The sequence below is a fragment of the Zootermopsis nevadensis genome, unplaced genomic scaffold (genome assembly GCF_977971745.1).
Source record: "Zootermopsis nevadensis isolate Lab colony 2312 unplaced genomic scaffold, Znev_1.0 Znev_ptg000012l, whole genome shotgun sequence".
Lineage (NCBI taxonomy): Eukaryota > Metazoa > Arthropoda > Insecta > Blattodea > Termopsidae > Zootermopsis > Zootermopsis nevadensis.
The window spans coordinates 8,871,417-8,898,157 of NW_028259144.1; the positions used below are offsets into that span (position 1 = coordinate 8,871,417).

The window sequence follows — 26,741 nt, forward strand, 5'->3', positions numbered from 1 at the left end:
AATAATCCCAATTGTTTTACTACACATGATTTGTATTCTTTATTATAAAATTTAAAGGACTGTTTTGTGCGGGGAACGTTTGAAGACGGACGTTTTAAACCCTTTGCACACTACTTCTGCGAGATGTCTTTGAACATCAGGCAGTCAAATGTGGCCTTTGAGAGTAACAACCTGAATAGATGGGCAAACCGTTTTGGATAAAGTGGAACAGTTAGTGACAAGTAGAATTCAACGAATTGCTGTCCATGTGCATTTGCAGGAAAAATCGCTCAGCAAAGGACATTGAAACTCATGAAATATGCTTTCAAGTTTGGACTTCTAGACATTCCATGGCCAAATCGCTTCTATAGCTAAAACATTAAAACAGCACTCTCCTTGTAGTGTCCTCAAAATATCAATAAGCCGAAATGGCATGAGCACCAAAGGATTTAATAACTCAGTACATGTGCAAACTAAAACTTCCTTAGATTAATTGTGGCCCTGAAAAGGGCCGTTTTGTCAGTCACCTACACCGTTTAACCTCCAAACCCATACAATGTTCGCCCCTGCCTCTTCAAAGCGTAAACTACATCCATGGCAGTGACAGTCTTCCTCTTGGCATGCTCCGTGTATGTAACAGCATCACGAATAACATTTTCCAAGAAAACTTTCAACACTCCACGAGTCTCCTCGTAAATGAGGCCCGATATTCGCTTTACACCACCACGCCGAGCCAAACGCCTAATCGCAGGCTTAGTAATTCCTTGGATGTTGTCACGAAGAACTTTCCTTTCGCTCCACCCTTGCCGAGACCTTTACCTCCTTTACCACGACCTGTCATGATGCAACTGATATCTCACAAAACAGCAAGCGTTAGCTGTAGAGGAATAAAATTTTTCCAACCAATCAAAAAAGCTAACTAAGGGCGGAGTCCTACGCAAGCGCAAGACATCGTCCCTTGGTTGGTTGGTTGACCAAATTTCTAGTGGGAAAAGTTTTTACAAGCTATGTTCTCGGTCGAAACAAATAATTTCCAAATATGAGTAGTAAAATATGATTCTCTGTATTGCTTAAGCCTCGAGGACATGTGGTAGATGTTTTCTTGAATTTCTACAATATAGTTTTGTCTTGACATTTATACATAATGTGACTACAAAACACGTAAATATACAAAAAATGTACACGCTTAAAAGTCTTTCTCAACAGAAAACTATATTCCTAAATATGCGTAATAAAGTTACTTGCCAATTATTGTTCGCCGCCGTGAGAACTTCAAATCCAACATATTAAATAGTTTCCATTACCAGAAATATGTATATGACTCATTACTGACATAAATGCCCATATACGTACATCCTTGATCACAGGTAATACCAACATTTCTTGATTATTGGGGAATTCGAAAGCTCTGCCATCTGTGACTGATTAACAAACTTGCCCATATTCTCCTAGTGGCGGTATTTCAAACACGACTTTCGTTTAAAATATATTGTAGCTGTTATTAGTATTCCATCACATGAGAAATATTTTATATTGATTTGTATGATGAAACGTGTTGTATTGCATATATTTCAATGTAATGTTGCATTAAATAGCTCATAAAGTGATAATAATAAATTTTGCACGCCTACGTAAATTATGGATATTTATAACCTTGACGATTTCACGCCTCTTCCCAGAAAATATAATATAGACGAAGATGTGATAAAAATATGGGAAGAACGTTTTTCCCGTAAAGTCAAGGAAGCTAAGAACTTTAATAAAAGGTTAGAATATGAACTGGCAATAATGAATGTGAAATATCCTTTCTTGGAAATATCTCAATGTAGAGGTCGAGCACTTGCAAAAATGAACATTCCTTCATTTATGGGACAAATTCCTACGTAAGTAAAACTAATGAAACATATGTAAGAATAAACTATAAAGCAGCACGTGAAATGAGAAAGAATCGCTCATAAAGGTAAATGTAGCCATGGGAAACAGCATAATTCTATCCACAAATTGAAATGCTCAGGTTGAGTGAAACCATGAATCTCAACAGTGAAAATCAAAACATGGTTAATAAACTTCAATTTTAAATTATATTTAATTATTAAAATAAATGCCCTTGTCTTGAAGGTTCTTCCAGTTTTGCCCACATTGCTCTAGTTTCATTAGAAATGTTTTTCATAACTAATTTTTCTTTTAAAGTGATTTTATAATTATTTCTGAATATGTTACTTGGTGAATAAATATCATATATGTAAATATCAATCACTTATTCCTGATTTACTCATTCAGAAAGACTCTTTAGCATTTATCACGCAAAATTTATGTCTGTTATGAGTGAAAACTTCAGTCTACTTAGTAGTTAAAATATGAAGAATCAGATTATGGATTGAACAGTTGACCTTATCTTTTATATGACAAATAAATTAAAACCATTGTAATACTAATTTATTTCATTGCATGTAGTTAATTATTTTTAATTTTGGTATATCAGCATGTTAAGATGCCTGTGTATGCAATCAACTTCATGCTTATCAAGGTGGTAATTTTATGCAGATTTCAGTGTGAACAGGTTATCTTTGCATACCAAGTTTTAACTATTATATGTTTTTAAAATCTAAATTGTTTGAACTAACCAAACTGAAAATGTGTTAAACTCTTTCATATTCTACCTACAAGAGATAATATTATGGAACTGTGAAATGAGTTATAATATTCTAAAATGTAACCCCTTGTGACAATATTATAATGGGATAAAAGCTCTAAACAAAAATCAATTCATAATAACTTACTAGTAACACGCAATGCTTTATATCTTCAGGGAGTTGGTGAAGTATGAGGAATATGGGGATAAATGAATGTAAGTGGTGGTGGTGCATATCATATATAGTGCGTCCACTCGACTTATAAACCTTGTCGCATAGGTCAGTCAAGGATGATCAGTACAGACAGCATCACATTATTCTTGCAGAGAGGGTCTTAGAGAGAAGATGCTGAAAGGAGTAGATGTAACTTACATATTATCTAAAAATAAAAAGATAATTTATTCAGAAGCATTTAGCACATACAAGTAAAGCAAAGCTGTCCCACTATATGCCATGTAGGCGCTTGGGGGGAAAAATGGTATAGCTCCTACTCATTCTTGACCTCAGCACTAGATGGGGTGAGTGGTCAGCATCACGCCCCAGCTGCACTTTACCCCTGGGAATATATATATATTATGCTTTCCAACGCCAGGAAATAACTGACAAAGTTCTATTCATTTCAGTTTAAGAACATTATATCAACTGGCAACACCTCAAAGCAAAGCTAATGTTATACAGACAGCTTCAACGCTTTATCCAAAAAGGAATAAGGCTAAACAAGGTCTAAAATCTAGATCAAAAGATGATAAAACAACAAAGACAAATAGGGCTAAAGTCCAGATATATGAAGATCCTACAGTATCCAATGAAGATTGTGATCAGTCACAGAAAAGTCAAAATCACTATTCAGAACTGCACATCTGTAAGGATATTCAAACCATTCCTTCAAATATTGGGAGAAAAGTGATTACTTCAAACTTTTGTACTTCACTGGTAACTGAAATCAAACAAAAGGAAATTTCAATAGACATACACAAAAGAAACAGACAATATATTATTAAGAAAAGAAACAGACAAAATATTACTAAGAAAAGAAACAGGGTAAAAAATCAAATATCTAAAGCAATACGCAGCACAGGAGGCAGAAAAGAGAAAAGAAATATGGATACTAAAGGAAAAGAAAATATTGAGGTAGAATGTTGTGTAGTGAAGACAAAGCTATTCTGTACTTCAAAACACAGAGCAAATAACTATCAAGAAAATAAACTGGTCAAAGATTCTGAAACAGAAGAAAAGGAGGAAGATATCCACATGTCAGAAGTGAATACTGAAAGGACGTATATACAACAACAATGGCAGGCTAAGAATAACAATTCTACACTTGGAGCTGACTTTCTATCTTCTACAAGAGAAGCAAATAAAGCTCATAATGGAAACAATGCTTACTCTAGTGACTACACATCTTCTGCTCCAAGTTCACCCCTTCTCTTCACTGATGAGTCGATTCTACAGACAAACAATGGATCAAATGTGCTACCCCAGTACTCACCAGTCCACTATGTATCATTATGTACATATTCAGTAAGTATTTTTGCAATATATTTTCTGTAGAATTTAAGTTTCTTTTAATGATTAAATTATGAATTAACCTAAAAGTGAATACCATTATTAAAAATTCCAATCTCTTATTTTAAAGGCTTTATGAATTTCTCTTTAAAGAGAATATTGAATAAGTTAACAAAGTATTACTATACAAGTTTAACAGGCAGCTATAGGCTTATTAATAAATTAGTATAAGTACAAACACATAAATCCTATTAGCTTGTTCCAAATAAATGCACATACCTTAGAAAAGAGTTTTGGTTCATCTCATATACATTGTCATGTTAATAAAGGCAAGAAACACATTTTCTTACTTTAAATTTTAAAAATGTGTGTAACGTATGTTCAGATGTCAACAAATCTTGGCTCAGTTCACAAATCAGACAGAAATTCTGCCTTCCTAACATTTCTCAACAAGAAAAGCTATACCTACTCATGTCATTCTTCTTTAATTTTTTCCTGACATCTTGATGTTCAAACACACCAAACAATCATAACACTGAATTAACTTTCAATAGAAATCCATCACTACCATTTTTGCAGCATAAGATCAAAATACCAGTCATCATTCTTGCAGGATAATACCAAAATTCCAGCCTGGCTTATGTCTTTTCACGAAATGCCATCAACCACCATCACAGTTGTATATTTATTTTTGCTATAAGCTTTCACTTTTACTCTAAATTTAAAGAAGTGAGTCTGACAAGTTTTCATATACTTCTTTTATACTATATGTGCTACACACTCAACATACCATAACCTGTATGATTTGAGGTTTTTACAGCGGTGAGTATGAAGATTTCTGTCTTCTGGGTTGTTGTGCTGTGTAGACTGGTCGATGTTAACCAACGTTTCAGAGGTCATACTGCCTCTGTCATCAGGGCGATGATCATCCCAGAAGACAGAAATCTTCATATCATAACTTATTTCATTTCACAACCATAACAGAAATAAATAAACAATATAAATGATCAAGTTAAGTGTTTAATAATTTCACACTTTATTTGCAAATATTTTCTATTTCTATTTTACCTTCAGATTTTTAGACTGCATTTCACAGTTATCAAAAAATAATAAACAAAGAATTAATACATTCATGATGCTTGAATGTTATAAAATTTTTGAAGACTAGCTTTGTCTCTATCAGAGAAATGGTACACGCATTTTAACTTCCACAGTCATCACAGGAAAGTCATTCTGACACTGAGGATTCCAAAACAGTATCAGGTGGTGAAGAAGTATATTCTGAGTCTCCACACACTCTTCAGAAAAATGATACATTCTTACCAAGTATGTTTAATCCATTATCAATGAAAGAAGATGATATTGTGAGGTAAGTGATTAAATACCTCCATAGATTATTAAGTCTCTCAAAATACAACCAACAGTCATCTACTGAGACTTGCATAAAAATTAATCCTGCAATACAAATACAGCACAACCTACCTTTATTGTTCATATGTCATGTCTTACATGTGATCTAGCTGAACTTATGTAGCATGCCACAGTATCGAAATCCTTTATTGATATATGATATTCCTTTTGCTTCCAAACATTTTGAAGTTCCTAAATGTACATAAGATTCTATTCATTAACATGCTTTTACTGTAATAGTTCAAGAATATGCAATGAAACTATTCTAAACAAATAATTTATATCTGTTTGTAAAATAAGATTAAAACAGTGGATGGAAGGTACAGTTTAAGCTTACAACTTTCTTTTGTACATTATACGTTATCTGACATGTTTCTGTCATTTGTGGGGTGAGCATCAGACATACACTACTAATATTTTGGTGCAACATACAAGATTAATTGATAAATCTTTCCTCCAACTCATACAAATATACCATATTGCCACAGAAAACATCAAAAGCCTTGTATGGATTATGTAATAGGCAAGCTCACTTCCCTAACGCCTCCAGACATGAAGACTCTCAGCTGTAGATAAGGTTCCTAGGAAAACATTCTGTGAGAAAGAGACAGACATGATATACAGGTGCTCACACATTCTTGCTAATGCACCAAGAATGGGATTATTGCATTTATAATAGATTGGTTAGGTCAACTGAAATATTTTATCAAAACAGAAACCCATGTCTGAAACCATTTCAAACTATTTAACAACATGTGTAGATATTGCAAGCTTATTTCTAATATTTTCAGGTCAATATCATATAGAAAATTATACAACACTCTTGGCAGTGGTTCAGAGAAATGTGCAACTGCCACTACCCAAATAACTGATGACAATTTTCTGGCTGATGATCATGGTACACCTGCAGGGAATACAAATTCATCAAGTGATGCAGACTTCTTGGCTGATATGTTTGACAAGACAGCACAGGTCTACCATCATCACTTAAGGTAAGTCTGCGAAGTGTATGTGTCATAATTTTTATAACAGATAATTTGTTTAAATGAAGTAAAAGACCTAAATATGAACAGAGATATGCATATGAAATACCTAACTATAACGTTTTGCAGTGTTCCCCTCTTAGATACAATTACATTAAATTCTGCACAGCTGGAGCTTCATAATTTGTTCTTTGCAGTGTGCACAAAATTAACGCACATAGGGCTGACTACGTATGTCCATCTCTCTGCATAATTCAACTCAAGAGCCAATGGACTCAGATGATGATTGCAAGATGTTGAATACATGACAATGTCATGACCACATGACTCAAACTTGACAATTTCTCAGTACCAGTAACCTTCACAGCGTTGATCATTATAAATAAATCATATTTGAAAAGCATAATGGAAAAATGTGTAAAGCAGTAAACAGAATTAGTGTCCGAACCGCTTTTAAGTTTTTCTAAATAAAGGGCTATTTTAGTAGTATGCTACTGTGACACCTGGATTATAGAGAATAAATTAAGAAATTAAACAATAACAAATTTCACTAGGGGAGACATTTCCTCTCCTGAGAATTTGAGGACTATGGGTAACGTAATATCCCATGCCAAAAAACAGTTCAAGTTTGGCCAAATATAATGAGGAATTTTCCACTTACTAAGTACAACTCTGGCCTCTGATAAATTTCAAGATTTGTCAACTTCAGATGCTATACCTCCAGCTGTGGTTTAGAAAACTGTTTAATTTAAGGTACCCACTATAATTCTTGCTGTCATACTGCCACCGGGTTTAAGGATTCACCATACAAGCTCACAACATAAATGGATCTCTTTGTCCATAAATGGAGACATGGGCCACATTTTATTTGTTGGGTGAGATTTCAGGTTCTCATGGTGGCAAATGTGAAAACAGACTGTCTTGTTGGATATTGCGCCATGCAGTCTGGTAGAATTGACCGACATTTCATAAGTGCTTATTGCCTCCAGTATCAGAGTGATGAGTAAGTTGACCTGCTCCTATATCTTAACCTATTTTTTCTGTATGGCTTACTCATTGCCCCTGTGATGGAGGCAGTAAGCAATGTACACAGTAAATCCCAGAAGACAGTCATTTTTCAGCTCTTTTAAAAATGACACTGAAGGAAATTTCAGAAACTGCAAGTATTTTGGGCACCTTGTACAGAAAATAATGTTAACTTGGAAAACAGTATGCTGTACACAGTGTCAACACAAGGAATAAAAATCAGCTTCATAGACCAATTGCCAACCTCTCATGCTTTCAGAAGAGTGCATATTATGCAGGAATCAAAATTTTCAACAGTCTACAATCAAATCTCACAAGTCTTGTAAATAAGAAGGAGCAATTTAAGGTAGCATTAAAAAGATACTTAATTACACACTCCTTTTACGCTGTCAATGAATTTATGTTGTTTACAAATAAGCGATAAATTTTTTTCGTGTGTAATGGGTAGATCTATTTGTAGCTTATCATTTCTCTAGGTGAATACTTTGTTTTGTATTATGTGAAATTTATATAATAGTACGAACTGTACTTTATAATATGTATTGTATTATTATTATTTTTATTATGACTTTTTCCACATCCTATCGTCATCTGACTGTCTTATGGATCCATGGAATGTAAATAAATTATTATTATTATTATTGTTACCATATTATAATTTTGAATGTTTCTGGTATATGATCCATATTCTCCATAAGAATATTCAAGATACCATCATTACTGATACCATATCCCAATAAAGAATATCAACATTCTTATAAGACGTAATTTCAAACTAGGAATACCTTAATGGCATATATATATATATATATATATATATATATATATATATATATAACACTTGGCACAAGTTTTTTTCTGGAAACAACCATCTTGAAATTCTTATTTGGAAAACTTGCACAGCAACTTCTGAAATGGGTTTTAGTGTATTTAAAAAGCCATGTTGTTTATTATTTCAGAGCAGTGGCAAATCCAGATCTCTTAATAGTCAACTGTAAAACAGCACTGGATATATAACATTACTCCACTCTAAGAAATTGCATGGAGAACTGGAAGGTTATATCACCACTTGTATTTTCTGGCAAACATGGAACATAATTCAAGTAATATTACATACTCATAATTTAAAAACATATTTATAAGATACCACATATTTATATTTGTATTTAAAAGATTATTATGTATAAATGTAGTGTTTTTTCCCTCACATTATTATGCTGATTCTGAAAATTGCAAAACTTCCTTAGTGTCACATCTGCATATAGAAGTTGCCTACAAATTATTACTATTTACAAATTGAATTACTGTTATTCAGTCAGTTGACATAGACGATTTCATGAATTAGACATAAAGGTCAGGTATAAAGACTAGCTTAATTTTTTGTTGTTGATAAAGGTTAAAGTATCATTATCTTTGGGTAAACACTAACAAAGGCACTAGACATGTAGATATGCATTTCATGGCTCCTCAATTGTATAACTATGTAAACTGTGTGCAAGTATAGTAATGACAATGAGAATCTGTCACTTCTTATGAAATGTAGTCATACTTTCATGATACTCTGTGGAAATTTTAGGTTAGGGATATGACACAGTTACCACAATATTGAGTATTTAGGCTATCATAATGCAAACATACTACTACTGAATATATAACTTTTACATTGCATACCACAATTGCAGACCTTCACTCACAAACAGGATAAGGAAGGAATAAGACTTAACTAATTCTGGAGCTCAGCCAAATTGTCGCAGCAAAGACCTTATAAAGATATATACATAATAGAATTCAAATAAACTGAATATTTAGGTTTGTGTAATATGTATTTTAAGAAAATCACCTAATTATAGTCAACAGTTTGACATCTTTTACTTCCTTTATAAATCATAATTCTCTTTAATATTTTCAGATAGGGTTCTTACTTTATTAAATGATTTGTTTTCTTGTTACTGTTATTAATTCATATTTACTCAACATATATTTTTACAAATGCTTAGTCAATCATTTGTTACAAGTGTCTCACCACTGCACAAATGCCTCTTATCTTCATCAATTAAATAAATAAAAATGCAAACAAAGTACTGCTACTTTTTTGATGACCCAAAACCAGAAAAACCCATGATAGAAGCAAGTTCAGATTCTGTTTCATTTTGGGTTTCGGTTTCTTCCTCTAGTTTACGCTTTCTCTCTTTACGCTTTTCTTTTCGATATTCCTTTAGTTTTTCTTCCTCTTCTCTTAATTCTTTCATTCTCTGCTCAATGTCATAATCTTTCCTCTTTTCTTCAATCTTCTTCTTATTAACTTCAAAACGTTTCTTCACCTGATCAAGTGACGATCTCTCAACACGCATTGACATACCCAAGTTCCGTTGATCTGAGAAGAAAATTAATATTATTCAACATACTTTTCTTTTATGGAATGTAACATCCAGCACAATAACCATGTTTTATATGGACTGAAAATTTCATGTCTTAGTCCAAGGTAAGAAGAAAGTTTAAAAGATTTTAAAACAAAGATCTGCAGGAAATTTCATGCCTCAGAAATGAAAGAAACTGAAGACATTTTGAAATTAAATAAAGAATGTCACACAAAATCCTTATGAAAAAAGCGTACAGTGAAACTTTAATTTTGCTGTCTTAGACTTTACGTTTTGAACAATTTCACACACCATTTGCTTCGTCCCAATCAAATACCCATAAGAACAATGTTAAATTTAGAAGCTGGCCAATTTTGGACTCACTGCCGTGAAAACCCCAAATCGTACGTTAAATTTTTGTTACACTTTCATGACTTTACATTTCCTAAAATTTTCAATTAATGTTTAGAGTACTGACAATAAAAGTTTACCGGATTTTACCTAGACTACCTTGCAATTGTTTAGAAAATTTGGTGCCAAAAATTGAAAAATGTCGCCTTTCATTTGCCAATGTGCTGCTCATCCTAACACAATATTTCTCAGGAACACTGAAGTTCTATTTATACCAACCAGGCTTTAGATTTTGATATCATCTGCACATACAAGTGTCATTAAATAAAGCAGTTGATTCAGATGATAGATAGTGGACTACTCCAGGATGCTATGAAGATAAAGCTCGATGTGTTCTCTACGACACACTTCATAGCAGAAGCCTAGCAGTTGCTAAAACTCACTACAATCAAGAACTGCTTTGTGAAGTGTGGTGTTTTTATTGATCATCTCTACAGCAATGACAGTACTATAAACTTCAATTAAAATTAAGAGGGTAACTGGCATAGTTTACAGCCTCTTGGAGTGCAGTTTAAAGAATACATAATGTATGACATTGCTTCTGAGGTTTGCTGGACAAATAGTTGGCTATGGCAGAAGTAGAGGAAGTTGCAGAAGATAAAATAACATTCCTGGATTCACTAAAAGGATTGTTAGCAACAAGAAAATAAATACACAGGTTTGATACTGAGCATAATGTTATTGTAAAGTGCAACAAAATTGAAAATCAATTATACAGACCCACAGCAAATGAAGAAAATAAACAATTGATGGGTTAAGGAAATTGCATGGTATATACTGTATCAGTGTTTACATTTTACATTGCTATTGTGTTCAAAAATGTTTATTTTAAATGGCTTGCCAAAATTACGGTATAAAGCAACCAAACGTTTTCATTATGTTACATAATTTTCATTTCCCAGATTTCACACCCCCTTAAATTTGACATTTAATTTATTAAGTACCTTAAAAAACATAAAATTAAGGCTCTGCTTAAATATGGACACCCTTGATAAAATGACTGACTTGAAAATTGTAAGATACTATTACTCTCATGAAAATATATTATAAGTTAGCAAACTGGAGTTAATTAGCTGGCTGGAGTTTATGTGCTAGATCTTCCCATTCCATTGCCAGACATAGATTATTGGTGGGTAAGTAGTGACTAAGTTAGAAAGCAGGCTTACTAATTAATTTTAAATTGATGAAATTACTATTTGTACTGTATATCACTATATTTAAACATAATGGAACATACGTTTCTTTCCATTGATGTGGTCCAGAAAGTTTATTGAATCCTTTACAACACAATCACAAACATTGCAATAATATCTGAAAAGAAAGACATAAGTTTGAATACTGTAATTTTAAATGTGCAACAGAGTTACTTATTGTTCAGGATTTGAGGTTTTCACAGCAGTGAGTCTGAAGATGGCTGTCTTCTCGGTTGTTGTGCCATGTAGTCTGATAGAAATTTACTGGCATTTCAGAGGTGCTTGCTGCCTCCATCATCAGGGCATTGATGATAGAGGCAGCAAGGACCTCTGAAATGCCAGTAAACTTCTACCAGACTACATGGCGCAGCAACCCAGAAGATGGCCATCTTGAGTTACTTATTGCTCACTCCTACATTTGTACCATTAATGTTTTAAAATATATAGCAAAAATCCCATTTGATGCTTCTCTGAATGTCAAAGAATTTGAACTCTAAACTGAAGAGACATCTTCTTTCAGATACATTGAATTTGTTCAAACACAGAAATGCCTTTCTCTAAAGTCCTCCTATACATTACAGTCATTAGATCATTCCACCACTGACCTGTATAATAGGGGAAATGGTACTACAAGAATAATGAGAAGATTTTTTCACATTGTTTTGCCTTTCTCAATAAATCTTTAACCTAATCTAAGTAATAATTACCTGGTCTTTTCTCCTCAGTTATCATGATGAAAATCTTAAATTGAAGAAAAGTAATATATCTGGGTCAGTTCTTTAGTTATTATGTGTTCTGTAAATGATACTCATGAAATAAACATACGTAGGGCTGACCATGTCTTCGTATGTTTCAACTTACCAACTAGTAAACAGATTTTGATAAAATTTGGTATTGACAAGATGCAACTGGAGGCTATCGTAAACATTTTATTTTTAATTTCCTGTAATTAATAATACAAACATGGTGGATGAATATACTTGTGAGGTGGGAGTGACTACAGGTCAGATGATATATGATAATACATCTTTGTAAATTACATAACTACTGGCCCATTAATTCTTTGTACAGTGTAAAATAACATTATGACAGCTGCAATAACACAACAACAAAAATTTTGACTCAACCAGTAGCACTCAGAACACAACGGTGTGAAGAATGCATGTGGAAACAGGGTTTTGTCTTGAGGAAAGAGTATAACCAGTCAGTGCCTGGGATTCAAACAGAATGTCTCCTCAATGTTAACGCTTAAGTTACCAATGTACTCAGTTGGGATTTATGCATTCTGTTCATTTAATGAGAGAGAACATTATACTGAAGTCCTTTAAATGAGTATTTTACCACAGTTCTTTAAAATGTAAGAAATAATATAGTTTAAAAAATGTAAAAAATAATCTACATCACACTTCACAATGATTGCTTTTACATAGACATGGTAAACATAACACAAAACTACTTAAAGGGATTGTGATCTTCATACCAAAGATGTCTTAAGTAATGACATCAGCAGTATTCGCTGTACCAGCAATATGATATTCCACATGAGTGCAAAGATTTCCAATTATATGATACAAGGCATTATCAAGATTTAAGTTCTTAACATGTATGAAATAATTAAAAAATATAAGTTCCTACTTCAAATCAATTGTATGCATATAACATGGTCTGGTAGAAAAGAATGACACTTTTATATTGAGTAGTATACAACAATGTGAGCTGTGGAGAGGTTTCCATGGCCAGAGGTATGTACAGCATAAGAGGTAGTTTGGTTGGGAACATAAAAGTAACAGTGTGGTTACAGCAAGGTGGCACCACATTACATGCTGCACGAGTATGGAAATGCTGCACAAAATATTCCCACAACTAATCTCATAGTTTCCTGATTTAAACTGGCCACCAGGATCTCCTGATTTCTCAGCTTCCAACTACTTTTTGTGGGGTTAACTGAAGGGTTGTGTATTCGAGACATCGCCTACCAGTTTGGAAGATTTTGCTTGCTTAGAACAACTACCTTGACAACGATGTCATGAAAGAGAAATAAACATTCAAAAGATCAACCTATAACAAGAATGTGTATTAAACAAGTGGGAACTAAATTTAAATATTTGTCTAGTATGTATTTTCATATGTTGCATCCTGTGAGCTACAAAGATTTAACATACCCTCCAGTTTGTGATGACGGTGTATTTTTTGTAATTACAACGCTCTTCCCAAGTTTTGACTCAAGATCTACTCTGTAATCCCTTTGGCGAAGCAATTCACGTTTTACAGGTGGCTGTTTTTGCTTTGCTTTCTCCTGGGCATCCAATTCCTCTTGAATTCTCTCAGCAGCCAAACGTTCATATTCATCTCGGTCCCACTTACGTCGATGGTCTTCAAATTTCTAAATAAAAAAAACAAGCTAAATAACACATGTCAATCTGATTATCAGCTACAGTTTCAGTGACATTAGGTGCATAGTAAGTTGAGACCATTTGCATTCATACAATCTGTCTAATTTATAGCAGAAATTTAATTAGATATCTCAATACACTGGCATTCTTTGGCTAAAATGTTCAATTGAGCTACTGAGACAGATTTCTAGTGTATAAATGAAATAAACTGTCAAAGTTATGCTAAAGGAAACAAACGATAATTGGTTTCATTACTTGTAGAAAATTAACTTTGAAAAGTATTATAACTGTTTAACAAGCTTTTATTTTAAACATTTTAAAAATGTCACACTACTTGAAAACTGGCTGAAAGGATGGTACCTCTATAAACAAATCAGATCTGTAAATTCAAATTTTATATAGTTTACTAGCACTCTGACCATCCAGTTAGTTATATGATGAGCCTAAAAAGCAGCAATCTTCCATGATATATGCATGTCATGCATATGGAATATAAAATGTTGGCATACTTTCCTATTTCTGTAATGCGTGAATCATGTGTGAGAAACCTTTAATGCTGCATATTACTTGTGAAAATCAGCAAATTGGTTTTACTAAATACTGAGTTTGAAACGTAAGGTTAGAACGCATTACTTCTAGCTACAATGACTTTAACAGTATGAACACAAGTATTTTCCGTATTAGTATTTAGAACAAATAAAAACAATTTTGCAGTAATGGTTTGAAATAGTATTAATTACAAATGTTAACATGCATAAATATAATTGCCAAGCACACACCTCTTTTGCTGCCATGTTGTATACAATAAAAAGTCTACACCCCAAAATAACGTCCTGATATTTAATAAACGTTTCTATAAAGAGGATAATTAAAATGGTTTACCTATATTTTGATGTCATTTTGTTAAACTATTAATAATTATCCTCTTTTTTTATTGTCTTGTCACTATTTATATATTTATGGACACTAAAATGTCATCGGTGGTAATGGCGGAGTGGGTGTACATTACGGAAAGGGGGCAGAGAAAGAAATTAGAACATTTTTGCAAAAGGTACGTGAGTTATAAATTGTATATGTTGGAACAGTAAGCGATTTGTATTTTATGCATATAGTTCCATCTGAACCTGTATTGTATACTTCCAATAAGGGCTATAAATGTACATCTTATAGGCGTAGCCAATTCTGAAGTGCAAAAAGTTCTAGAAATTAAGAACTTATAATAATGTCTTATATATTATTAATACTTCACTAACTTCGCATGGGTGCGAAGTAGACTGTACGCTGACATCCTTTGCTGTGTTAATTCATGTTGTCACAAACTTTTGTTAATGTGTGCATTGTGGTTATTTCAGGATGTGTAGAACAGTTTGTAGTTAACTAAATATGAGTTGGCTGCGCAACAGCCCTTTAAGGGCAAGTTTCGGGAAACGCAGGCCGTCCAGCTCACCACCAAAAGATTGTGATCCCACTGCTTGCTATGACAGTTTCAAAAAACATTGGCAACAAATACATGAAATCATAGAAAGAACCCAAGTAAGTACAATGTTAAACTCCTAACATGGTACATCCATAAGCAGGGGAGTTCCATGAGTAAGGAAGTTACAGTTTTACAATTTTTTTTATTTAAATTAAAATATGGACCATTGAAAATATATGAATGAAACTTCATATTAGATGTTTGTCAAAGTGAAACTAATAACAGATTATTGTAATTTGTCTACAATTTGGTCTTCTCACCAGGATTTATCTACTGAGGGAAATGTGATTTTACAATTTTCATCTCCATTATTCTCAGCAAAATAACCTTGAAATAAAGCAGACTAGTTTTCATGTTTCTGCAAAGTGACAAGGAAGTGTCATGGTTAAATATATCTCCTGCATTTTGCACTTTATCATTGTATTTTTTTTTCAAAGTGTCTCATTTTTTTCAGCTGCAGTAAGAGACATTGCTTCATTACTTCCTAACTAAAATGGAAGCAACTGAAATTAGAAAGTGAGGTTCATCATCTGCCATGTAGGGGGTGATGCTGTCTTTTCAAGAATTGATTGTCAGGTTTAAAGTACTAGTGCTTATGGTACCTTTGCAAAATACTACAGCCAAAATTTATTTTATCTTCCTCGTCAGTTGATTGAAACATATAAAAACAATCAAACTCAGCAAACATGGATGATAGACTTGTTGAGGCTGCTTAAGTATTCAGACCTTTTACCACAACCTAATCAATGATATACAAGTTTAGTTATTTGTGCTGTTGTTTTTGTTTTCAGAATCACTTGTAATAATGTAATTGTTTAAAATTTGTATTTGTGTTTATGTGTTTCATTTTGTTTTTGTTTTTCTGTTCTTCACAAGTTCCATACAGGTTGTTTCAGTTACAATTTTATAGATCTACATCACTAGTTATTATCCAGACATATCCATTTTTATTTAAAATTTGTCACAAAAGTGACTAAATGGCTTCTTATAGGGTTGGAGAGGTGTCACATTAGTAAGTGTTGTGGTGGGAAACGGGTATCATGTTTGGTATTTTTATAACATGGTTGAATGAGTTAGGTTTAGGAATGTTGATTTTAGCAAGCATGAAATTCTGAATTTGGTGACAGGTTATCCAAAAGTTGGGGTTTTCTTGTATAAATGTGTGGGGTTTTTTTTCGGTTTTAGACTTTCGTTTTACTGCATTGGTATTGGGAACTTAAATTTATCCTTACATTATGGTACTACTGTTGATAGATGACATTAACTGTCGGAGTTCTGCTTTCATGCAGCATATGCAATTTATGAAACAATATTAAAATCACATGGAAAGGCAAATTTTTGTATAAATGTGATAGTAACTCTGAAGTGATTGCCATTGGAATTTAGATGGGATTTATGTATGGATTGTCTTTTTCCCTTCTTGTGTTTGTAAAGTTTGGTGAACACACACAAAGATATCATGGTTTAAAACTAATTGGAGTCCTTGTTGAGAAGTTAATATCAGTAAAGTTGGTCAGGAAATGTGAAGGTTCATAACCATGTTCACAATACCCTGCCACTATTCCCTATCCTGAGCCAGATTAATTCATCCCACATTCTCACATGCTGTCTGTTTGATCAACCTAATAGCAGGTGGTTATATTTAATTGCAATTTTTACTTACAGGTACCTAATGGTTATCCTATTCAGGATGATGTGCTAGGCGTTGTCAACCATTTGGAACACATGGTGACATTTCTGTTACTAGAGTTAAGAACAGCTGGAAACAGTCCAAGCAATGAAAACTGCCAGTCTTGCCCTTGTTTGGATTTTCTGCTCAGTGAGAATCTGTTAGACAAGCTGTTTGCATGGAGCATTCACACTGGAAAGTATGTTAATGTATTCTCACAAGTGGTTCCCTCAATTTGGTGATTGTTTCCAACCTTATGAATAACTCACTTGAGTACAAATTAAGCATATGCATGTCCACGGATTTAAGTATATGTAACATCTAAAAAAGTAAAAGTAAAGCTATCTCTCTGTACACCATGTAGACGCTTGGGGTGGAGAGGAGGTATAGCTCCTACTCATTCTTAACTTCAACACTAATGAGGGTGAGTGGTTAGCGTCATGCCCCGGCCACGCTTTACCTCTGGAAAAGGACCCCGGTACTCATTGGATAGGAGGCTGGGATTAGAGGAAAAATCCCCTGCCCCTGTCGGGGATCGAACCCTGGTCGTTCAGTCCGTAGCCAGTCACTGTACTGACTGAGCTACCCTGGCTCCATATAACATCTAAAGTTGTGTACACAACTTATAAATTTTGGTGAGATTTCAGGTTCTCATGGAAATAAGTATGAAGATGTTTCTATTCAGGGATGTTGTGCCATGTAGTCTGAGAGATATTGAGTGATGTTTCAGAGGCACTTATTGCCCTGATGATGGAGGTAGTAAGCTCCTCTGAAATGTTGGCCAAACTACATGGCATGACATCTGAGCAGACATCCATACTTAGCTCATAGAGTTTGTTTTGCAGTTGTCAGTCATGAATTTACATATTTGCACACACATGCATCTACGCATGCGCATGCACACACACACATTTATACTGAGATATGTGCAGTTGTTTTGTCCAGTTTTAATAAATGTATAAAGCTAATTTTCAGTTTAATGATAGTGTACTTTGTTCTTCAGATATGGAAATGCCATCCGTTTGGAGCAGCTCAAGTTGTATGAGCTGCTGGTCAGTCATTCTCGTCACCAGCTGCTAGTCCATGAACCATTTGTCCGCCCTTTACTTAGACTACTCTCTTCATGTACTGGTGAGGTTTTTCCTGTGGAAGTGGAGAAGAAACTTGTCGTGTTGCTCAACCAGCTGTGCGTGTCGCTGATGCAAAATATCGAGCTCCTTGACCTCTTTTTTTATGCCTCTCCAGATCAGGGTCCAGCCAAGTGAGTGAAAATATACCGACTGATTTAATTTTTACCACTTGAGACAATTCATTAATTCAGGTCCAAGATGAGAACCCACAAATAGTTAGTATTAATACTGAAGAGGGCTGTCTTCTGGGTTGTTGCGCCGTGTAGTCTGGTAGAAGTTTGCTGACATTTCAGAGGCAGCAAGGACCTCTGAAACATCGGTAAACTTCTACCAGACTACACGGCGCAACAACCCAGAAGACAGCCATCTTCAGACTCACTGCCGTGAAAATCTCAAATCCTACATAGTATTAATACTATTTTAATACCGGAGTTTGATTTATTGTCTGTCCTCTACCTTGCATATATTGCTGTAAGGTGTGTGATATATGATACATGAAATAGTATGATTTTGTGCATCGTATCATACAGAATGGTATGAAAACTGAGACCATGAATCTCACTTAAAGACAACTGGGATTCAATGCAGTAAGAGGGCAGCCTAGCTGTGTCACTGCCACAAGATCCAAAAACATTTTTATAATTATATTACGCTATAAGGCACAGTCAATTTTTAGGAGACCGTACAAGCCAAGCATGTTCCTGGAACAAACCCCCTGTATGAACCAGCATGTACAATTATCCACTGATGAGCTTTATAGTTCTTCATAACACCATCTGTTTTACTTTCTTGCTAAACACTTACTGTATACATCAGGTGAATCAGCATTTTGTGCAGTTTTTTTTTTTGAGCCTATTTCATCATTTTTTATTCTTCTCACAAGGGTTGCCCTCCATGCCACAGTATTAATTCTGTCCATTAAGAAGGACCTCTTATTTGTATATTTTCACATTCAAAACCAAATCTTTTTCACAGAAACTCCTTGCCTCTGGGAAATTTGATTTAGCCTTTCAAAGTCAGTAATACGTTTTTCTAATGTCAGAACTTCTTTCTACACAGCATAAAAACTGTGAAATGTCAATCTAATTATACAAAAATCAAAGCCAAGTTCAGTTTGTTTAGAATGGGGCTTACGTATTTTTAGTTTTGTTTTTATTTCAAATTTCCAGTTGACCTTTTTTGACTGAAAACCAAAAACGTGTGTGCTTATAATATCATGGCTTTCAATGAAAGACTCGGGTAACAAGCCATGTCAGGTGGCTGAATGGTGAATGAACCATTTCTTCCACAAACATTTCGAGAGCCATCTCTGCTCTCATCCTCAGGGCACCTGCAAAGCCAAGTTCACTTTGTTTAGAATGGGGCTTATGTATTTTTAGTTTTGTTTTTATTTCAAATTTCCAATTGACCTTTTTTGACTGAAAACCAAAAAAGTGTATGCTTATAATATCATGGCTTTCAATGAAAGACTCGGGTAACAAGCCATGTCAGGTGGCTGAATGGTGAATGAACCATTTCTTCCACAAACATTTCAAGAGCCATCTCTGCTCTCATCCTCAGGGCACCTGCAACTCGAGACTGGTCTTATGTAGCTCTTGAAACGTTGGTAGAAGAAATGGTTCATTCACCATTCAGCCACCTGATGCGGCTTGTTACCCATGAGTCTTTCATCAACTTGGTCGCCACGAAAGCTTCACTTTATACATCATGGCTTTCACTTTCAGTGGTAGGTCCAGGTGTAGTTTTTTAATATGAAGACATTATCAGGTAGGAAAAGGATACAAAGAAAAATTACTGTATGTATTGTATAAGCAGGTTCAACACAGCGGACAAAGCAATGGCCATTTCCCCACACACCACGTGGATTTGTTCTTTCCGTCGTTGCAATACTTGAAATTAGTTTGCATACTTACCAAGTTTAAAGTTAAAAGCAGCCAGGTGGTAATTCTTCTATAGTTATAGTACCCTACAATATATAAACCATTTCTTGTGGTTGCAGATTTGTAATCTTCACGCTCCTGATTTGTTTTGTTCACCGAGAGGGTGACATTGGGCAGCAGGCTCGAGACGCTTTGCTGCTCTGTATGTCTCTGTCCAAAAAGAATGAGAGTGTGGGGTCCTACATTGCAGAGCACTCTAATGTTTGCCCAGTGAGTATAACAGTACATATCATTACCTCTTACTAGGCTCGTTTCCAGAAGGAAATGAGGAATCCTTAGCATAAAGCCAGCTATCCAATTGCACAAACTTCGAATCTTACAAATTGTGTTATTAATGTTATATTTATATAATATGCATTTAAAATGCAGTGTAGCTGATAAGTTATTGTGCTGAGTTTGTATGTACATGGTCATAGGATAAAATTCTTAGTTACAATGCATCTTTTGCTTGCATTTGTTAATATGTTACAGGTTATTGTTTGTTGTTGCCTTTGTGATTTGTAGTAGTAATGGTAGCAATAATAGTATTTTATTTTTCAGTAACTTAAGCAGGACTATTTTTTAAGAGAAGTGTTTGATATGCTCTAAAATGTTAAAATTTAAGTTTTATATTGCCATTTTTATGATTAAAAGTCATGGTGTGGCAAGATAAACAACCACAGTTCTTTCATTGGCATTTTTTTTCTACTGTCAAGTGCTGTACCACACAACTGATTCATGCTTTTATACTGTGGGGACTTCTAGAACTGAAGGGAACCAAGGCAAGAAATGTGAGACCTCTGATCAATCTTGCTTATTTTTTGTATGCTTCAAACATACAATTGAGTTAGGGGAAAATAACGTGTATCAATATTTTCATTTATATGCTGCTATCACACTGTATAATTATCATTAATTGAGAAAAGTAGTTATATTGTCACAGGTCTTTGTCATACCAAGAAATAATTTTACTAGTATTTTATTACTTTCAAATGCTGAATGTAAGGCTTTCTTGGGACATAAATAATAACCTTGCAGATGGCTGTCTTCTGGGTTGTTATGCCATGTAGTCAGGTAGAACTTTGCTGACATTTTAAAGGTGCTTGCTGCCTCCATCATCAGGGCAATGATGATAGAGGTAGCAAGTACCTCTGAAAAGTCACAGAGAATTATGGTGTTTTCTTTGTGGTACAGACTGAAATATTATATTTTAATTAGATGAACTTTGGCTTTAAAGCTTTATTTATGTGACTCAGATATATATATATATATATAGCAGTGACAGTATAACCCAAAATCTGTTGTGAAGATTCACAGCAGTTTATTGTTATCAGATAAAGTTATATTTGTGATTTTTTTATTAAGATGTGTCTGTGGAAGTCTATAATGTTATTTTTGATAAAAATTATAGGTGACTGCTCTTATAGCTGTGTTCATTGTATCCAGCTAAAAATGTGGCATGCAATTCTCTGACAAAAAAGATAAGAAATCTATAGATTGTGTGTGTTTGTACTCTGATATCATGTTTGTTATTTATTGAATGTGAAGAGGCTTAAACATGATAGAACAAAGGCTAGTGTTTGTGAAATTAGATTTTTATCGTTGAAATTCCATTCCCTCTGTTTACCTGTCTGCACTACTTCTCCTATCAATAATCTTATTACATGTATTTGTGCATGAATTCGTGAACAATTTGGCCCTTTCGTAATTACGTTAATCATAATTGATTGGCTGATTTTTGTTAGATTCTGTAATAGATAATGTTATTGGTGGTCTTCCAGCTTTAAGGTTTTAGTATGTCATAAAATGAGAAATAGTTACATGATAACCTGCTAACTATCAAGTAATTTTGTTTTTTATATTTGCGTATCTATTATGGTTATTATTATGGTAGAGGTATGAAATTAATGTAATTGAAGGTTATAAAAGTACCTACAATTTGGTATTACATTTTGTATTGATTATTAAAGTAAAATATTCTGAATTACAAGGAATGTGCATGTTATTTAAGACTGAAAAAGTTCACTTTAATTATCATTACAAGAGTGAGCACTCTTGCATTTTATTTTATTTAATTAATTTCATGGGTATTCTTTAAGCTATGCCTTACTTAACATTGTCTCTTTAATCCTTTATAACAATAGCAGTTAATATTAAAAACAACCATCCATTTTCCATAATTACACTTTTTATTTATTAAGATGTAATACTGATATATTTATAGGTTAATGAACACTGATACATTGAAGCACAGATAATTTGTATGATCACTTATAGATAGCAGCACTGATAAATGACATCATAGTAATGGTGTGTTTGTGGAGGATCATTCTCCGACCTAATGACTTTAATTAAGTATCCATCATGTTGGTGTTACTGATCATAGGAATTTAAGAGGTACATATTTGGAACAGCCTCTGTTGGTATAAATTCCATGCAAAATTTCGTGAACATCCCATCAGCCTTGCTTGAGTTGTATGGTGGAACGTGTTGTTTTTTGGGCCACTTATACATTGCAGCACAATGATGTGACAGACAGACAAATGTCAGGAAGTCAAATCTTGGGAGAAGCCTGGGTTGATTTAAAGTATGAAATTAAGTTTGGTTGACAAAGCTTTGGGAGGAACAAGTGGAAGCAGCTAAGTGGCTAATTGTACAAATGCGCTGGGGAAAAGCTTTATTGGTAAAGCGTGGGGGTGTGGAAGTCCTGGTTGGGAAGAAGCCTGTGAGGGGGGGAGCCCACAGGTATCCCAAGAGGGTGCAAGCCAAGGAGGTGGCAGAATCCCATGTTGGTCTTTCTCAGGGATACAGGCCCTGTGTGGTCTAACCTGAAATGTTGGAAACTGAGGTGTGTCCAATCTCATTGAGAGCAAAAATATTAATTTTTTTATCCTGGTAAGGTAAGGAACTGGAGAGAGGAAGCCCAGAGGTGGGCAGTCACAGGAGGATAAACCGTGAGAAGTAAGTGTGGTGGGGAGCTGTACTGTGTATAGCCCAGGTGGGAAAATAATTCTAAGGTGTGCAGAGCTGTGGGAAACAAGGGTTTGGAGGCCTGAGGGGGTAAGGCTTGGGGAGGAAAGAGTCAAATTGTGGGGCGGGGGGCCCGTCTCTATAGGTAAGAAATCTGGTAGTGACGGCCTCTGATTATTTTGCATCGTAGGTTACCCTGGTATTGCCTAGTTTCTAGGAGACTACCTCATTGGGGGCTAGTTGAAAGATGAATATTTCTGTCTTTTGGGTTGTGCCCTGTAGTCTGGTAGAAGTTTACCAACTTATCAGAGGTCTTTGCTGCCTCCATCATCATCACCCTGATGATGGAGGTAGCATGGACCTCTGAAACATCGGTGGACATCTACCAGACGACATGGCGCAACAACCCGGATGACAGAAATCTTCAGATTATAGAATTTTCAGCACATGGACAGTGCATGATAGAAATTTTATATAAATATGGGAAGCATCCTTTACAGTGTTGGATCTCACCCTCTCTGCAGGATTGTAAATGATTAGGATTTTCCAGGACCTTCTTTTTAACTTGCAAATGCTTATTTTCTTTTCTTTACTTTATAGGTGCTTGCAACAGGACTGAGTGGACTGTACTCACTGCTCCCACGCAAACTAGTGATTGAGACTGAGGACTGGTATTGTCTTACTCCAGATGATGTGAATGACATCACGGAGCTGACAGTATTTATGAACTCATTGGAATTCTGCAATGCTGTTGTTCAAGTTGCGCATCCTGTTGTAAAGAGGCAAATGCTGGAATTTCTGTACCAGGGATTTCTTGTCCCAGTTATGGGACCTGCACTCTTACAGGTAAAGTAAAATTATTTTACCTTTGCTGTTTGTGTTGCTAGTGATCAGTATATTTGAGGCACAACATTAGAATGGGTATGTCCATTATTTATGTCAGAAACTTTGTATTTACAGGTTACATGATGATAAAACACTTTTTTAACTATGCGACCTCTTCTGCTTGTTATATTAATTTTCTAGTTCTTATAGAACATTCTACCTGGTCAGGTCTATTCTGTGCTCTTTGTATAATGTGTTTTAAGGGAGGTTTTATATTGCTCTTGTCTGAAGGGATTTTCAGGGTCTGGCTATTACACTTTGGTTTACTTCCTTTACTATGTATTTACAAACTTAACTTGATCCCCTGTATCCTTTAATGTTTACTCATTGTATTTGTTTTCTTCTCTTTTCTCACTTCTGTACTTGATCTGAGTTTCAGCCATTAACAAATAAAGGCACCCTTAAATCTTAGAAATGGCATATTCTGACTCAAATAACAAGTAATGTCTAATCTTTATAAACTACAACAAAACTGCTGGATCAAACTGCATATTCCTGTTCAAACTGGGTTCATTGAGACTGAGATGGCTTGTGAAACAGAGCAGGCTTTGTTCTCTGATTTTTATGATTTTATATGTCTGTCAGTCAAATTACTTTCCCATTCTTATGCCTACTTGATCTGCATATAATTAAACTCCTTTCCTTGGTCTACATTTTTATTGGCTAGTCCCCTCATCTGTTGTTGGTACATTTAACTACCCAGGTCTTGAGCCACTGTCAGCCACATTATTTGTCTCTCTCTTATTAACAGTCCTGGGTTCAAATCATGCTCAATTTCCTTTCCTTTGCTGACTTTTCTGTTCTGATGACACATTACTTTTTTCCAAATCTTCTAATTTGTTGCTTCAAAAATCTCCCTTTTAGTCCTGACTGGTATAAACTAAGTGTGACGGTTCTTCATCTTTTGGACTCTTTCTTTGCCTGTTCATGCCTTGACCAAGGCTCCCACTCCTCCTTTTCCATTGTTTACTGAGGCTTTGCCCTAGTTTCAACTTGAACTTCCTAATTTCTTTTGTACACCCTTTATTCCATACATAAATCTCATTAGTGTGTGTTTCCGCCTGTTACTCCCCTCTGCTTTTGAAAATAACTTTTTGGCCTCTTTATTTATTTTAGCACCTATCCATCTGTAACAGTAAACATCTTCCTTACATAATGTTACAGGATTGACTGGCGACACACTTGGCTGTTTCCATTGACTGTCTTTTATGATATCACAGTAACTTGATCAGACACATGTTCTTTCTCAGTGCTAGCCTCAGCAATTTCAACACTCTACTGTTTCAGGATTCATGCTAGGTATTGGAATCCTCATGCCGTGACTTCCCTTTTAAAACTCCGTACATTGCGGCTTCTCCACGTCATTTGTCAGTCTCTTATTTTCCTGTTGTCTCTGGGGTTTTACTCTGTTACTCCGCGTTTTCCCCTGGGCTTGCCGTATAACCTCTTTTATACATACCAATTTGTCCACCTCTAATGTTATGTAATCAGTAAATAGACATAATTTATGGACATGCTCAGAGCTTTTTATCATTCAGTTGCAAATAATAATGGCTGATTTACTGAGATTATTTTCATGTACAGTAGCTGGGACTAAACTATGTGTTTTGCCTACATCGCTAGCTTGTGGGTAGAGTGAAAAGAAATTAATATACAGTGAAACCTCTATCCATCGTTCCCCGAACTGTCATTTTCCCAGATGCATAGTCTGGTTTGTTTGGTCCCTGATAAGTTCCATATAAAATAATGTTACAGTTTCTCGCTTCTAGCGTTCCTCAAACTATCGTTTTATCACATCAACCCTTCAAAAACCTTAGTCCTGGCCCACAATTTTCCAGCACTGATCGTTGATGAGAAATTATAACGAAATTTACGCAATGTTTTTTTGAATTTAAAATGGTTGCTTTAGAGATAGATCAATATTGAAATATGTGCAGCGAGCTTGCCACATGCAGAGTCAATACTATTGATGAGTTGTGAGACGATCGCAAAAGGAGCAGAAGCAGTGTGGAAGGAGAAGAAGACGAATGCAAGCCTGAAGATGGGCAGAGTTTTGCCGACGCACATGCTGGATTGATGTAAAAGTTAATTCGTTCTTTTATGCGCACAATATTTGTGAAGATGATGAGGAAAACTCTTTGAACATGGAAAAGACTCTGTTTTGCCTAAAACGTAAAGTTATCTATTAAAGACTTTTTGGCAAAAATAAATAACTTTGAAATAGGTTTTGTGTGTATTGTTTTGTGTATGCCAAAGAGAAAAATGCACTATTTTAATTTTTTCTCATTTTTAATGCTTTCCCGCAACTGTCGGTTTCCTGTATTCATCATTTTTATTTCTCTCCCGTGTCAAAAATAATGTGCATCGAGGTTTCACTGTACTCAGAAAACCAAAGACATTATCGAGATAGGAACCAAGTCAGTGAACTACAAAGTACTGCCTCTGGGAAATAATGTTTAGTGTGGACCGTATATGCTTCCTTATCTGCTGCCCCTCCCACCCTTGTGATTCTAATGGTCATGAAATGCACAGATTTGCCCCACCTACTGTACATATTTTGTGTGTATATTGTATAAAAGTAATGTGTAGGTTCAAGTTTCATATTATATATTTACTTATTTATGTACAGCATATTGCACTAGCTTCATTCAGTTTGCTTACATGCATCTTGGAAGGTTCAGGGTTTTTGTTATTAGTATTATACTTTATTATAAGCATAAATTGTAAGTTTATGTACTTTTGATACTTTTGATGTTTGAGAAATGTTACACATGTATATAAACCCTTGAAGATAATGGGC

General features: G+C 34.7%; 4 protein-coding genes across 6 annotated transcripts in view; 2 read left to right on the forward strand and 2 right to left on the reverse strand.

Moving 5' to 3' along the window:
• Nucleotides 1-479: 479 nt before the first annotated feature.
• On the reverse strand, nt 480-845 carry LOC110833074 (histone H4). The gene is given in 2 exon segments (XM_022070697.2): nt 480-772; nt 775-845. Coding segments are annotated over 2 exon segments (303 nt in total). The 5' UTR covers nt 821-845; the 3' UTR covers nt 480-515.
• A 618-nt stretch (nt 846-1,463) lies between these two features.
• On the forward strand, nt 1,464-8,636 carry LOC110833227 (uncharacterized). Its single transcript, XM_022071022.2, has 5 exons — nt 1,464-1,862; nt 3,236-4,133; nt 5,333-5,487; nt 6,320-6,520; nt 8,497-8,636. Exons 1-5 carry the CDS (start codon nt 1,618-1,620, stop codon nt 8,552-8,554), a joined length of 1,557 nt encoding a protein of 518 aa, XP_021926714.2. The 5' UTR covers nt 1,464-1,617; the 3' UTR covers nt 8,555-8,636.
• On the reverse strand, nt 5,121-14,793 carry LOC110833143 (zinc finger matrin-type protein 2). Its single transcript, XM_022070841.2, has 4 exons — nt 14,671-14,793; nt 13,661-13,881; nt 11,543-11,616; nt 5,121-9,911 (listed from the first exon to the last, which is right to left on the reverse strand). The coding sequence occupies exons 1-4, from the start codon at nt 14,683-14,685 to the stop codon at nt 9,622-9,624; spliced, it is 600 nt and encodes a 199-aa protein (XP_021926533.2). The 5' UTR covers nt 14,686-14,793; the 3' UTR covers nt 5,121-9,621.
• Nucleotides 14,794-14,848: 55 nt separating this feature from the next.
• Nucleotides 14,849-26,741, forward strand: part of LOC110833098 (FHIP family protein AGAP011705-like) — a 37,330-nt gene continuing 25,437 nt past the window's right edge. For all 3 annotated transcript variants that reach the window (XM_022070747.2, XM_087347867.1, XM_087347868.1), the window contains exons 1-6: nt 14,849-14,942; nt 15,244-15,424; nt 17,034-17,236; nt 18,041-18,298; nt 20,167-20,317; nt 23,657-23,902. In XM_022070747.2, the coding sequence (XP_021926439.2) occupies nt 15,275-15,424; nt 17,034-17,236; nt 18,041-18,298; nt 20,167-20,317; nt 23,657-23,902 (1,008 nt within the window). In that variant the 5' untranslated portion in view covers nt 14,849-14,942; nt 15,244-15,274. The remainder of the gene's footprint in view (nt 14,943-15,243; nt 15,425-17,033; nt 17,237-18,040; nt 18,299-20,166; nt 20,318-23,656; nt 23,903-26,741) is intronic.